General features: G+C 37.8%; 1 protein-coding gene across 8 annotated transcripts in view; it reads left to right on the top strand.

Moving 5' to 3' along the window:
• The window catches only part of NSD3 (nuclear receptor binding SET domain protein 3), a 110,958-nt gene that overhangs the window by 80,073 nt on the left and 14,890 nt on the right, over positions 1-15,995 (top strand). For 5 of the 8 annotated variants that reach the window (XM_023214523.3, XM_023214519.3, XM_023214521.1 and 2 more), the window contains exons 13-17: positions 846-1,043; positions 1,533-1,706; positions 7,023-7,169; positions 10,597-10,780; positions 15,355-15,557. In XM_023214523.3, the coding sequence (XP_023070291.1) occupies positions 846-1,043; positions 1,533-1,706; positions 7,023-7,169; positions 10,597-10,780; positions 15,355-15,557 (906 nt within the window). The remainder of the gene's footprint in view (positions 1-845; positions 1,044-1,532; positions 1,707-7,022; positions 7,170-10,596; positions 10,781-15,354; positions 15,558-15,995) is intronic. The other 3 variants (XM_023214524.3, XM_023214522.2, XM_023214525.3) reach the window with 2 other exon arrangements.

Here is a 15,995-nt window from a genome sequence, read left to right as displayed (position 1 = left end):
CCTCACCCGGCTAGTTTTTTGTATTTTGTAGTAGAGACGGGGTTTCACCGTGTTAGCCAGGATGGTCTTGATCTCCTGACCTCGTGATCTGCCCGTCTCGGCCTCCCAAAGTGCTGGGATTACAGGCTTGAGCCAGCGCGCCCTGCCAATTTTATTATTCTTTTTCAAAGAGCTAGGTTTTGTTAATTCTCCCTAGCGAATGTTGATTTCACTTCATTCTTGACGAATATTTTTACTGGGTATAGAATTCTGGTTTGGTAATTATTTTCTTTCAGCCCTTTGAAGATAGCATTCTATTGCTTTTTGGCTTCCATTTTTCTCTTTCAGTCAGCTCTGTTTGAAAGTAATTGTCTTTTTTTGTGGATAATATGAGTATTTTCTTTGTCCTTGATTTTCTGTAGTTCGAATAAGATATGTCTAGCTGTAATTTTCTTTTTTATTAGGATTGTGAGTTTTCATTTTATGTATATTTTGTACATAGAAATAATCAGTGATTATCTAATGGAATCTGTCTTTCCTTTGGTAATTTATTTATTCTATGTGGGGAAGACTTTGCTGCTGTCTACTACCAGATGTTAACTCTGTTCTGGCTTTTCTGTGGAATCAGTTTTGGAGATCTAAATTGTTTTTAGTATTCTGTCTCCAAATTGATAATCAAATATTCTAGCAAAATTTAAAACATAATTTGAATTTAGCGTTTATTTTAAGTGCTTTTTTGTGCATTAAATTCTTAAATATAATATTAGAGTCTGTTTTAGGAGTAGCTGTTTGATGTCTATAGCTGCTTCTACTTGAATATGCTTTAGTCAATTTTATTTAATTTGTATTCCTCACCAATTTTACAGGACAGCACCCATGTTTCTCGTGTAAAGTGTCTGGTAAAGATGTGAAGCGTTGTTCTGTTGCTGCTTGTGGGAAATTTTATCATGAAGCCTGTGTCCGCAAATTCCCCACTGCCATCTTTGAATCAAAAGGATTCCGCTGTCCTCAGCACTGCTGCTCTGCCTGCTCTATGGAGAAAGATATCCACAAAGCAAGTAAAGGTAAAACAGCTGAAGAAGGAGACAAAGATTTTTGTTTTAAGTGCAATGGCAAATAATATTATCAAGTATATATTACAAACAACATAGGGCATTCTCCTTCTGTGTATCTCTCGCTTTAACAGTTCAGCCACAGTACATACACAGTACATGTTAAGTAGAGATTACATTCTAAATTCAGACCATGAGAAGAAAATTCCATGTGTTCAAAATACCCTTGAGAGTCCTTCAGGTAGGTGCCATATTGGATACCATCATCTCTGCAGCATTGGAACAAATAATTTTTTCTGTGGACGATCTCTAAGTGACTATTAGGCTTCCATTTAGGGGCCGTATAGCATAGGATGACAGAGCCAGACTAGGGAAGAAAAAATGCTTTATATCTACTGTAACTAGCATCTCATGGGGACCCAAAAAAGCCCAACTCCAAAAACTTCTTTTTATGTCCCACGGATGCCTTATTAGATTCCTTTTTGACTTGTCTTTAAACAGGCCGCATGATGAGATGTTTGAGATGTCCAATTGCCTATCATTCTGGAGATGCTTGCATTGCGGCCGGAAGCATGTTAGTATCCTCCTACATTCTCATCTGTAGTAATCATTCCAAACGGAGCAGTAATTCTTCTTCTGCTGTAAATGTAGGCTTTTGTTTCGTTTGTGCCAGAGGTGAGTGTCTAACTTTTCTCTTCATTTATTTTTGAGATCATTGGCATATTTCTTCATTAACATAGAGTCTCAGCATTGGGAAAGAACTCAGGCCATCTAGTAGAATCTTCTACCCAGTGCAGAATTCCACTGTAATATATCCCTGAGAGAGATGAACATTCCAGTAACTTTTATAATGCTAGATGTCTAAAGTGTTAGAATATTAATTCTTCCATAAGTTAAGCTAAAATCTGCATTTCTAAAAATAACAGAATTATAGTCAAGTTCTTAGTTTTTCTGTTTGGAGCGTTTAAAGATTAATCTTTTCCCTTCTGCAAACAACTCTTCTATTCAAAGCAGATCCTTCCCATGTCCCAGAACTTTCAACTGATTGAGATTTCACTTGGAAGGCAAGACTAGCACATCTATTTTTCAGTTGTTTATGTTGTATTTTATCATAATGTTTTGATCTGGCATTGAAGAGGGCCTGATGGGACACAGCCAAGGCAGCATATGTGGTGGTGTTAGTTCAGAGCCAGCCATGTGGGCTTTCTTAAAGCCAGCTGTTGATGTTTAAGTATGCCAAGAGATTGATCAACTAAAAACAATACTGTAGCCCTACAGGGGTCAGTGAACCTGGGTTCGTGATAAATATAAAATGAAACTTCTTTAGTTGAATGTTATACAGAATATCTGGCTTTATCTCAGCCATATTATAATAAAACTTTTTTGGTACTTAGTAAGCATTATAAAAACCAACTAATATCCCTAAATATTGCTTTTGTTTTCTTTTTAAGTGCAAAGTTTTCTGACCTTCCCTCTGTCTGAACTATTCTCAAGGCCTCTAAGGCCCATCATGGTTGTTAGATTCTATTTAGACCATACTGAAGATGAAAGTAGTTTTTGTTTGGTTGGTTGGTTTTGCTTTAGGAGACAGTTATTTTAATTTGGTGAAAGTACTATAACAACTTTTTAAAATAGAATTTAGGTAGTATGATAGATCTTAGGTGGTTTTGCTTTTGTATCTCATTATGGAAACATTACTTGGAGGTAGGCAGTAAAAGATTAAATAAATCGTAGTCCTTTGTGGAGTAGCTAAGCGGGGTCTGTAGTAGACACTACTTTCTGTTTGCCTGCTTTATAAGCACATGTGACTGTCTGCCTTTGGAGCAGGAAGTACTGTGTCTTTCTTAACTACAGCAGTGTCAAATGTATCCTGCTCTGAAACCTGGCTGGTATCATGGAGGAGTAGGTCTGAAATGTTTTCTGCCATATGGTAACAGGTGGGCAAATAATAAATAAAAAGGTGTCACTCATTGCCTTTCCTATCTCTGCATTCCTAAGACAGTGATGATTAGAAAAAATCATTGTATTATCAGTTGAATGTTTAGCTTTAGAGTCTTTTAAACAGATGAATGGCAGTGATAACATGAAGTCTCTTATTGCTTTGCAAACTCTGTGCTACCATTGCTGGGCACTGACATTTCCTGTCAGTGTATAAGCATGTATAATTTAGCCTGCATTTTAATATCAAGTTTATAACTATTATGTTGGCTTATGTTGGGGCACATTCTGAATCAAATGCCATCAGTAGATTAATCAATATTCTCTTTTGCTCTACTTCATTCAATAATTGGGATACCTTTAAAATAGGTATTTTCAGGCTGGGCACAGTAGTTCACGCCTGTAATCCCAACACTTGGGAGGCTGAGGCAGGAGGATTGCTTAAGGCCAGGAGTTCAGGACCAGTCAGGGCAACATAACAAGACCCCATCTCTACAAAAAATAAAGGAATTAGCCAAGCATGCTGGTGTGTGCCTGTGGTCCCAGCTACTCAGAGGCTGAGGAGGGAGGATCACTTGAACCCAGGAGTTCAAGACTGCAGTGAATTGTGAAACAAAATATAGTATTTTCAATTTAGGACACCTAGAAAATTGTACGCTTATAGAAACTCTAGCCATTTTGTTAAATTTAACTTACATAACTTGATTAAAATTCTGAGAATAATGTCAGTGGAGGGAAAACCCATATTTAACAACAGAATCAGTATTTACATCTTAATAATTTGACAGTAATTCTGGAATATTTACTGAATTTAAATGCCTATTTAAGCAAAATTATTTAATTCCCACATCTTTTAACTGTGAGACTTTGTATGGTAAACATAACCTTCATTTTATTTTTTAGCATTTGACGAAGACTTACTCTAAATAGATCAGATGTTGGGAAGGCTTAAATCAAAAGCCTTTCACAAGTAAATAATATGTGTTCTTTTATAAATATTTATAAAGGTCACCTTTTTAAAGGAGACATAACTGTAATAAATCCACACACAGAAAGGAGCACTTTAGTCATTTATGTTTGGGTATTAGAAAACTTAGCTTGTTTTGCTTGTTTCTTGCCTCATACAGAATTTTTCCCTTCACATAGATTTTCTCTTAGTTCTTGATTATTGGGTGTTTAGAATCATTAAGCTATTTCTTAAGGACTACAATGTCTGGCAATATTTTTCGAAATGTTTCAGGGTTTGAGGAACATCACTCCTCTTCCACATGCCACCTAATCATGGAGTCACAAGAAGCGTGCAGACATTTTTCAGTATAGTGCTTATTCTTTAGCATCTCCTTTCATCTTTAGAGGGCTGGGTAAATTGAGTTACTTAGCATTCTATGCCTTTCTTTGTAATGGTACTTTTAAATGAGTAATGTAGGCTGGAGTTTTCTTCTCATTTTAACAGTAAATAATAGCAATTTATTTTGCATATGTAAGTCAAACTTTACTAAACACTATCTGAATGAATTGCCACAGTTTCCCTAAGAAGTTATCTCTCCATGGTATACAGGTGAGAACACTGAAACCTAGATTAAATAATTTACCTAATGTCATACAAGTTAAATGGAGGGACCAGCATTTGTACTTGATCCTTCTTATTGCAAAGCCCGTATTCTTTTACACTACACCATCTCCCTCTATTAAATGTATGAAATGTATGAAGTTCATTTCAACATTATATAACTTTTTTTTTTTTGAGACGGAGTTTTGCTCTTTTTGTCCAGGCAAAAAGATCTCAGCTCACTGCAACCTCTGTCTTCTGGGTTCAAGCGATTCTCCTGCCTCAGCCTCCCAAGTAGCTGGGATTATAGGCATGCACCACCACACCTGGCTAAATCTTTTGCATTTGTAGTAGAGACTGGGTTTTTCCATGTTGGTCAGGCTGGTCTTGAACTCCCGACCTCAGGTGATCCGCCTGTCTTGGCCTCCCAAAGTGCTGGGATTACAGGCGTGAGCCACCGTGCCCGGCCTATATAACTTTTATTAGAAGATTCTGGCTGAGCACCATGGCTCATGCTTTGGTGAGCATTATTTACCATATTATGGTGAGCATAATTCCAGCATTTTGCGAGGCAGAGGTGGGAGGATTGCTTGAGCCCAGGAATTCAAGATCAGCCTGGGCAACATAGCAAGTCCTCGTCTCTACAAAAAAATGAAAAACGTAGCCAGGCATGGTGACAAACGCCTGTAGTCCTAGCTACTTGGGAGGTTGAGGTGGTAGGATCACTTGAGCCCAGGAGGTGGAGGCTGCAGTGAGCTGTGATCGTGCCACTGGACTCCAGCCTGGGTGACAGCGCGAGACCCTGTCTCAAAAAAACAAAACAAAAAGAAGAAGACTGTCATATTGTTAGTAATTTCAAGTTCCATTCTGTTATTTAGGCCAGAGATATTTCTTGGATTCGTCTCAGTGTAGAGTATGAAGATAATGCCCACAGAGAAAAGTAAATGGTAATTTCCCTCCCCTTCAAAATGATCTCTAAATAAAACTGCTGCCATAATTTGTATTGTAAAATCCTACATCATTATACATTCATGCAGTAGCCAAGATAGAGGATAGAGAAATGTCCCCTGGTCTCACAGTTGCCTAGGTTTAGGAGTGGCTTGTAGCTACATCATGAATTAACTGGGGAAGGGAAAGAAGAGGGAATCACAGGTAGCTTTAGTGTTTTCCTCCAAGTAGCACAGCTATAATTGGTAGATCAAAAGGATTGATTTTATTAACCCTTTATATCGTCTCAGGGAAAATATGAAAATGTTTGCATTACCTCAGTAAAGTTCAGGAAATTATGGCTCCTTTAAAATCATGTACCAGACCTGGCACAGTGGCTCATGCCTGTAATCCCAACATTTTGGAAGGCCAAGATGGGAGGATTACTTAAGGCCAGAAGTTAGAGACCAGCCTGGGCACAGAAGCTATTATAGACCCCATCTCTACAAAAAATTTAAAAATTATCCTGGTGTGGTGGCATGTACTTATCTGTAGTCCCAGCTACTCAGGAGGCTGAGGCCAGAGGATTGCTAGAGCCCAGAAATTCAAAGGTGCAATGAGCCACGATCACACCACTACCCTCCAGCCTGGGTGACAGAGCAAGACTCTATCTCAAAAAAAAAAATAAAATATAACATAAAGTGAAATAAAACATGTACCATATTGATAGAGAAGAGTTTCACTATCTGGCAGAGAAAGTTAGGATTTCTTTTTTTTTTTTTTTTTTTGAGACGGAGTCTCGCTCTGTCGCCCAGGCTGGAGTGCAGTGGCCGGATCTCAGCTCACTGCAAGCTCCGCCTCCTGGGTTCACGCCATTCTCCTGCCTCAGCCTCCCGAGTAGCTGGGACTACAGGCGCCCGCTAACACGCCCGGCTAATTTTTTGTATTTTAGTAGAGACGGGGTTTCACCGTGTTAGCCAGGATGGTCTCGATCTCCTGACCTTGTGATCCGCCCGTCTCGGCCTCCCAAAGTGCTGGGATTACAGGCTTGAGCCACCGCGCCCGGCCGTTAGGATTTCTTTGAGTGTTTCTGAAGATATGAATAGAAAAAAGGAGAGACTTCCATTCTACCTTAAAGTGCTACTTGTTATATTGAAGGTAGATCAGGGTCTACTTATGTAAATGATTCTTGTTTCAATCTCATTACATGATATATAATATCCTTTTGTTCTTTGGGTTGTCCTCATTGTACATCCAAATATGAAGCAGTGTAGCTTTGTTTTCCCTAAGGGGTTTTCTGTATGATGTTAAGTGTTTATATCTTCAAATTATTTGAAGTTTTCTTCTGCAGAATATAGGTTTCTATAATATATAGGGATAAGGAATTGAGTAGTTCAGACTCCCTTTGAAAACTGCAGAAAACCTTTCTGTCAGATCTTTCTTTTTTCTTCATATTCTCATTTTCGCCCTCCCCACCCCAACTTTGAAGCATACATAATAGGTGTTGGTTTATTTTTTCCTCATGGAATCATGGGTAGTTTCATTGCAGCTCATCTCTTTCTGTTTGTTTCGTATAGGGCTGATAGTTCAGGACCATTCAGACCCCATGTTCAGTTCATATGCCTATAAGTCCCACTACCTACTGAATGAATCAAATCGTGCTGAGTTGATGAAATTACCTATGATTCCTTCTTCGTCAGCTTCCAAAAAGAAATGTGAGAAAGGTAATAATCAAAATAGTTTCTCTTGCTTCTATTTTTGCATTTCCTATTTTTTTCTCTTTCAATGTAGGGGGGAAATGTATGCCTGTCAAGCACCATCTGTTGCTTTTGGTAAATCCTGCCTTGGTGGTTGTGATTGTGTCTTCATATGGCTGCACAATTATTAAAAAGGGCTTAAAATAATTCCATTATTGCAAATTTTTACTTATTCTTCCCTTGAATAAATTTTCACACATTCCATATTTACAAGTTATTAAAATAGACTAGGATTTTGGTCAGTATAAGTATAGAATAATATTCTAAATGTTCTTTCTCTTTTTCCTGGTGTGAAACTATCATTCAAGTTGGAATAGAAAAGATAGGGTATAATTTGTTACTAACTTTCAACTAATAACAAGGTAGGTTATTAAAAGAGGGAAACTAAGATACTGATACTTAAAAGTTTGCTTTTAGAGTATGTTCTGTCATTGTGCTTCTTAAATGTTCGGTTAAGATGCTATGAAAAGTAGTTGGCCTTCCCTTAGGAGACATTGGTAGGAAGCTGGTGGGGGAGAATACCCCTAATACTGGATGCTGGAAGGCAGCCCAGCTGAATTGCTGATGGATAATTATCCACACAGTACCAAGAGCTAAATGGATATTTCTATTCTCCCAGTTAATTTAACCTATGGAAGAAAACTTTATTTTGTGTTTAGTTTTCCACATCCTACCTGTTATAAAAATGATTTAACAATGATGTATTATTTGGGGAATTATTATCCCATAGGGAAAAATAAATGAGCTTGAAAGATGAGGGCCTTTTCCTGTGTACATTCCCATTATGATCTGGGGCCAAGTTCAGAATCTTTAAAGAAAACTTCATTCATAACTAATATACCATATATATATATATGTATATATATTATATATATAAAAACACACACGCACACTAGGTGTATTTAAAATGGGCTTTAAAAAAATTCTTTGTGTTGCCTGTTTGATGAATCTTTGCTCTTTGTCAGACATCTGAAGTGGCAACTCATGACTAAAAGACAGTGCGACTAAGCAAGTCGATGGGAACATATTAGAAGTATTGGAGAGAGTACTGGCTTTTTTGTCTGTTTTCCCCAGTCAGATTATATCACCTTATTAATAATACTGCCTGCTTTCAAAACAAAAAATACACATAGGTTTGACTTACTCCATAATTATTCTGCCTGAGATATTTTAGGAAATGCTTTATATTCCTGCTGGTACCTATATAAAATTAGATTAATTCAATTGTTGCTTACTTTGTTTTCAGTACTCAGTATTAACTTTGACATGAATTGAAATTATTTTGAGCCCTCTGTTTGCTTAACTTGAACCATATCTCACTTCTCTTGTATCCCAGTTTTCTTGCATAGCACCAAGGTGGACCATTCATTTTTTTTTTTTATTTCCCTTGTGTATTTTAAGCATCTTTATCATGACAGTTTTCTCTGATGATTCTGGCTCTGTATTTCCTCTGAAATAAGACTTAAAATTAAGAACTATTCCATAATGTTAAAAATGACCAGCCTGACTTTTCTACATCAGTGCTAATAATCACATGTCCTCTAAAGCTGTTTGCAGACTTTTCTCCCTACTGGTCATTCCTTTCTGACGGAAAAAAAATGAATAATCTTATTTTACTTTAAATTTATAGATTTAAATTTATAGATGAATTCCCTACCTAGGTTTAGAGCACTTGGGTATCTGATCTCTAGGTTGGTAAATTGAACCAATTAATCCATATTGAGATGTAGTCCCAGAAAAAAAAAATCTTGATGGTTGAAGTAAAAGCTTTTAAGCAGAGGAAATATAGTAATTTAATTCATCATGGGTTGTATATGGATTTTCTTTTTGTTTTTATGTTAATCAGAAGTTTGAAAATCTATAGGAAGACAAGATTTTCTGGAAAATTGGTAGCAAGCCCTCAGAAGGTTGGAGCATGTGATTTGATAAAGTTGCATAGAGGGCTCTTACCCTTTTGCTTATGAGACTTTAAATCTTGGTACACTCATGGGTTATAGATCTGATTTTCCAATGAAAAGATCAGTTTCTTTTTCAAAAAATATTTGTCTTTATTATATTTCATCTTCAGTGGTTAACAACATTCTTAGTCACGTATTGAAATACATATTAGAAATACCTTTTTCCTCCCAGAATTTCATATTTCTTAGCATTTACAACTATTTTGTTTGCCACACCTATTTTGGTCTCAATCCAGAGAGTATTTTGTGTATCTAAAAGGAAAGCGTTTTGACAGGGAACTTGGAGTGAGCCCCTTGCATATGGTACTTCATTCTATACTGATAACTACTTAATTTTATGCTATAAAGCAGTGGTTCTCAATATGAAGTCAGAAGAGATGTAAACAAAATTTTGGAACTACGTTTAATATTTCAGAAAATCTAACAGAATTACACATTTGTACAGAATCAGGCTGCATGAGTTTTTTAAATTTGGCTATGATTTTAACAATTTAATGTGATAATACTAGTTTTATTATTGGGATCAGAATCTCTGATTAGCAGTTATATATTTCTTTGGTTAATAAAAATTGGAGAAATTGTTACTTTTAAAATGCAGATTTTGGCCAGGCATGGTGGCTCACGCATGTAATCCCAGTGCTTTGGGAGGCTGAGGCAGGAGGATTGCTTGAGGCCAGGAGTTCAAGACCAGCCTGGGCAAGATAGTGAGAGCCCGTCTCAAAATATATTCTCTGTATATATAGAGAGAGAATACACACACACACACAGGATTTTTCGTTGTTGATAAAATACTTGAAATTATGTGGGTTCATGAGGAGGGAAAAGGGAATCCTTGGTAATGAAAAAGTTGCAAACCACTGCTGTATAGCCTGTATATCTTCACCAAAAAGTAATGATAACATAATCACCAATTTGAGATTCTATGTTCCTTTTGCTTTTTGTATTCTTTATGGAAAGAAAAAAGTACTGATCAACCTATTGGCTGTTTTTTTCTTGCTAATTATATTGTAAAGGAATTTAGTTAACCATGGCACTGGATTAAAATACAACAATGACTTGCTTTCTTTCTTACCTCTGAAGGAGAAAAGAAAGTTGCTACTTAGATGTTTGAAAAACCTCTCAAATCTACTCAGCCAAAAGATTTTATCCTTCAATTTGGTCATATGTTAAGAGTTTAGCTTCTAAACTAATACCTCAGTAGCCCATAGTTTAAAGGAGTAAAGAGTACATGGATGCTTTTGGTACTACTCAGAAACTCTGAGTTTCTGGCCACTGAAACCCTGAAAAGTAGCTAAATACATTCATTTGCTATTTTAATCCATCACTGTACATATGACTCAGTCCCTTTGTTATTTTCCCCCAATTTGAATCAGATTTAATGTGCTGAAAAGATAACTTTCTCCTTTTTCTTTCTTTTTCTCTCCCTCTTTTCTCAGTTATTAAGACTGTTTATTTGTTTCAAGGTGGAAGATTGCTCTGCTGTGAATCGTGCCCAGCTTCCTTCCACCCGGAATGCCTGAGCATAGAAATGCCAGAAGGCTGCTGGAATTGTAATGACTGTAAAGCTGGCAAGAAACTACATTACAAGCAGATTGTTTGGGTCAAATTGGGAAATTACAGGCAAGTTTTTCCAAGAACAAAGAGGAAGTATTCAGTCATTGTGCAGACCAGTTTCATACTCTGGATGCAGAGTGACTTGGAGATAGATAGGTAGATAGCATGGACCTACTTAAAAAAAAAAGGAAAAGAAAAGAACCATGTTTTGAGGCTGGATTCTTAAGGGGTTGGGAAGGTTATGTTCCTAATTCATTATTGAATTTCTTTTTCTTTTTCTTTGGGATTGGTTGGTTGGTTGGTTGGTTGTGAGACAAGGTTTAGCTTATCACCAAGGCTGGAGTGCAGTGGTGTGATCTTGGCTCACTGCACCTGCTGGCTCAAGCCATCCTCCCACCTCAGCCCCCAAGTAGCTGGGATTACAGGTGCACACCACCACCCCTGGCTAGTTTTTTGTATTTTTAGTAGAGATGATGTTCTGCCATGTTGCCCAGGCTGGTCTCGAACTCATGAGTCAAGCAATCTGCCCACCTCAGCCTCCCAAAGTGCTGGGATTACAGGCATGAGCCACCATGCCCACCAACTTTTGTTTTTAAAGTCCTGAAAGTTGTTTTATACTAATGGGCTATGTACTACTAGATTTTGGAATAAAAGGTCTTATGTGGACAGTGGAGATGATTATTTTTTTTTAACTTTTAAATTATTATTATTATTATTATTTTTATTTTTTTTTTTTGAGACGGAGTCTCACTCTGTTGCCCAGGCTGGAGTACAGTGGCGCGATCTCGGCTCACTGCAAGCTCCGCCTCCCGGGTTCACACCATTCTTCTGCCTCAGCCTCCTGAGTAGCTGGGACTACAGGCACCCGCCACCACGCCTGGCTAATTTTTTGTATTTTTAGTAGAGACAGGGTTTCACCGTGTTAGTCAGGATGGTCTCAATCTCCCAACCTCATGATCTGCCCGCCTCTGCCTCCCAAAGTGTGGGGATTACAGGTATGAGCCACCGCGCCCGGCCTTAAAATATTTTTTTAATTTAAATTGAATGAATATAGTGAGATATGGAGTCTCACTATATTGCCTAGGCTGGTCTCAAACTCCTGGGCTCAAGCGATCCTCCTGCCTCAGCCTCCCAAAGTGCTAGGATTATAGGAATGAGCCACCACACTTAGCCAGATTTGATATTTTCTTTGTATCTTAATTAGATACATGTTGATTTCTGATTTCTAATAAAATCAAGTTTATATTCTGGTCAAAATAGCTCTTTGCCCCTGAATCTCATCCATTTTAGCCCTAAACCATGTGTAAAGAGAAAACTTTATAGAATTTAAGGAGAGATTATTCCATTAAGAGGCTTTAGTCTTAAGGGAATGAAGCAGGAAGTATGTGAGTACCATTATTTTAATAACACTTTCTCCTTTAAGGCTTTCAGCGAGCCTTCGCTGAACAGGTATAGTGATACAGTTTTAAAACTTGGCCAGGTACAGTGATTCATGCCTGTAATCCTAGCACTGTAGGAGGTTGGGGCAGGTGGATTACTTGAGGTGAGGGGTTCAAGACCAGCACGGGCAACGTGACAAAACCCTGTCTCTACAAAATATATACAAATTAGCTGGGCATAGTGGCGTGCCAGGTGTGGTAGCATCATAGCTACTCGGGAGACTGAGTCTGGAGGATTGCTGGAGCCCAGGAGGTTGAGGCTGCAGTGAGCCATGATTGTGCTACTGCACTCCAGGCTGGGCAACAGAGCAAGACCCTGTCTCCAAAAAAAACAAAAACAAAAAACTAAAAAACTCTACATTTTAAGGCAATTTATCATTTTACTAAGAAAATAGATACTATTCAAGATAGCACAATAGAGTTCTGCTTTTCAGTTAGAATCCTAGATAAATTTTTTTTTTTTTTTTTTTTGAGATAAGAGTCTTACTCTGTCACCCAGGCTGGAATGTAGTGATGTGATCTCTGCTCACTGTAACCCCCATCTCCTGGGTTCAAGCGATTCTCCTGCTTCAGCCTCCCAAGTAGCTGGGATTACAGGTGCCTGACACCACGCCTGGCTAATTTTTGTAATTTTAGTACAGACGGGATTTCACTATGTTGGCCAGGCTGGTCTTGAACTCCTGACCTCAGCTGATCTGCCCGCCTCAACCTCCCAAAGTGCTGGGATTACAGGTGTGAGCCACCATGTCCGGCTGTAAAATATATTTCTAGAAAATTTCAAACATGCTGTAATTTTTTTAGCAAGAGCTATGTTTGTTCTCCCTCTCTCTATTTTTTTTTTTTTAATATTTTTGAGACAGTCTTGCTCTGTCGCCAGGCTGGAGTGCAGTGGTGTGATCTTGGCTCATTACAGCCTCCGCCTCCTGGATTCAAGCGATTGTCCTGCCTCAGCCTCCCAAGTAGCTGGGACTATAGGCGCACACCACCACGCCCAGCTAATTTTTGTATTTTTAGTAGAGATGGGGTTTCACCATGTTGACCAGGATGGTCTCAATCTCTTGACCTCATGATCTGCCCGCCTCAGCCTCCCAAGGTGCTGGGATTATGAGTGTGAGCCACTGCGCCCAGTCTGTTCTCTCTCTTTTACATATGTTACATGTTTAACCATTTAAATTTTAGAACTTCATTTTTAGCTGAGATCTGGGGTATTGAGATCAAACCTCCCCCTGCTTCTTTTTCTTTCTTTTTTTCTTTTTTGAGACGAAGTCTTGCTCTGTCCCAGGTTGGAGTGCAGTGGCACAATCTCGGCTGCAACCTCTGCCTCCCCGGTTCAAGCGGTTCTCCTGCCTCAGCCTCCTGAGTAGCTGGGATTACAGATGCATGCCATGACGCCTGGCTAATCTTTGTATTTTTATTAGAGACGAGGTTTCACCATGTTGGCCAGGCTGGTCTTGAACTCCTGACTTCAAGTGATCTGCCTGCCACAACCTCACCAAGTACTGGGATTACAGGCCTGAGCCACCCAACCCGACCAATACAATGTGTTTTTAATACCTGGAAAGAAACACATCTAATGTTAATAGTGTCAAGGATGAGATTACAAGAAGAGGCATTTTCACTTTTCTGTTATACATTTCTGCATTGTTTTAATTTTTAAAAGAAGTGCATACTGCTTTCATAATTGAAAAATATGTATCTTTCTGGTGTGGAGAAGGGTGCACAGTTTGAGAATTAGTATATTTAAGACATTTTTAGATAAGAAATACCTAAAACAATGTAAGAAGCCTTCAGATCTTCAAATAAACTCCAGTTTTTTAAAAGTTATGAATATGAAAATGTCTTTGACTTATTTTAATACTTAAATTTTAATTACATTACATTTTAAAGAACCCAAAACAGTGCTCCAATTAAGTTCACAGTCCAATGAGATTTTATATCTAGGTCAGATTCTTCTTGTATGTTTTGGAAAGACTTCCATCCATGAACTAATTCTTAATGTATTTCTTTCCAATCAGGCCCAGTGGGGCTGCATGAAGCTGTTTATTTTCAATAACTAGTTACTCCAATGTATTGCTTCTTGGGGAAAAATATGAGGACCTGGAACAAACCCAGGCAGAACGTATGCCTCTTCCTAACTGACGTTAGTGAAGGCAGTAACTGTATACATATTTACCTTAAAGTTGTTTAGAAATAAATACAGCCTGCTTTGAGAACGAACCAAATATCTATCACAGGAAATAGTGGTTTTTGTTTTGTTTACAATTTGAGCATGGATTCTTACCCATGTTTTTAATTCTTAGATGAACAGCAGAGTACCTTTCAGGTAACACTTTATCATCAAGTTCTGTAATATAAATCGGGGAGTGCAATCATGTCATCATTTATCTTCTCAGTAATACAGTTATGTGTTAAAAAATTGTTTTATTAGGCATATGTAAAATAAGAGATTGAAAAAATTTAAGTCTATGTATATTTACTACAAAAGCCCATGAGGTTGGTCTCATTTTTTGACTGTTAGCTTCATCATTTAATTCTTAATTTGTCTGCTTGCTAGAAACTGTCAGATTTCCTCACAAATGTATCCAATTATCATAGCCTGAAACAGTTATATTTTCATTCTCTCCTCTATTCCATGTTTATTATGATCTAAGATGAATTAGATTCTGAAATACAAAGTGATATAAAACCTAGTACATTTGACCAAGAGGTGATTGCCCAGGTTGACTACAGACTAAATGCTGATTTGAATGGGAGTGGTCATTCTTTATTACAGTATCAGTTTATTCTCAAAATGATTCCATTGACTACTAGAAATCAACTGTTATACCTTGAAAGATAATTCAGTATTAAGTTTGGGGAGAAACATGACTTCTAGGATTGAAATTAGGTTTGGAATGTCATTGGGTAGTAGGTTCAGTATTATGATATTTTAGAACATATGTTCATGATATGTATTTTATAAATATGAAATATTTTTTCAAAGAAAGTATATCAGGTGATTAGGGCCTAATTTGTTTAGTCTGTTCACTATTTCATTAATTACTTAATTTTTTTAATGATGTGCGGTAGTTTATGTTCTTAGAATCTGAATGAAAATTGCAAAATACAAAACTTTTTTTCCCTTCTGCCAACCTTGTAAATAGTGGTTTTTTGTTTTGTTTTGTTTTTGCCTTCTTGATCTAAAATTGCTTTCGTTTTCAGATGGTGGCCAGCAGAGATCTGCAATCCCAGGTCTGTGCCACTGAACATCCAGGGTCTTAAACATGACTTGGGGGACTTCCCTGTGTTCTTCTTTGGTTCTCATGACTACTACTGGGTACACCAGGGCAGAGTGTTCCCTTATGTTGAAGGAGACAAAAGCTTTGCTGAGGGGCAGACTAGTATTAACAAGACCTTCAAAAAAGGTAAGCTGGATGATGTTTACAATGACTCAAAACTACAACTCCGGTGTCGGTTCCTCAACATCTCCTCACCTCCCTAATATTTCTGATATTAGAGAATTTTCACTAGGCATTATGATCCTGTGTCCATAAGCTTCCAGTCACATTAGAACCAGGTTTGAAATACATTTCAATATTGTAGACTGTGCTGTGTATTTGAAAGGAATTTCTTCAGTGATCTTTCTATAAACACAGATTATTCTAGGAGTAGTCTTTGTTTTTTTGTTTGTTTTTTTTTAGACAGGGTCTCACTCTGTTGCCCAGGCTGGAATGCAGTGGCATGATCACAGCTCACTGCAGCCTTGAACTCCAGGGCTCAAGCTATCCTCTTGCCTCAGCCTCCCAAGTAGCTGGGGCTACAGGTGCCTGCCGTCATGCCCAGCTAATTTTTGCATTTTTTAT

Source organism: Piliocolobus tephrosceles, chromosome 7 (assembly GCF_002776525.5).
Source record: "Piliocolobus tephrosceles isolate RC106 chromosome 7, ASM277652v3, whole genome shotgun sequence".
NCBI lineage: Eukaryota > Metazoa > Chordata > Mammalia > Primates > Cercopithecidae > Piliocolobus > Piliocolobus tephrosceles.
This window is presented reverse-complemented; position numbering and strand designations above follow the sequence as displayed.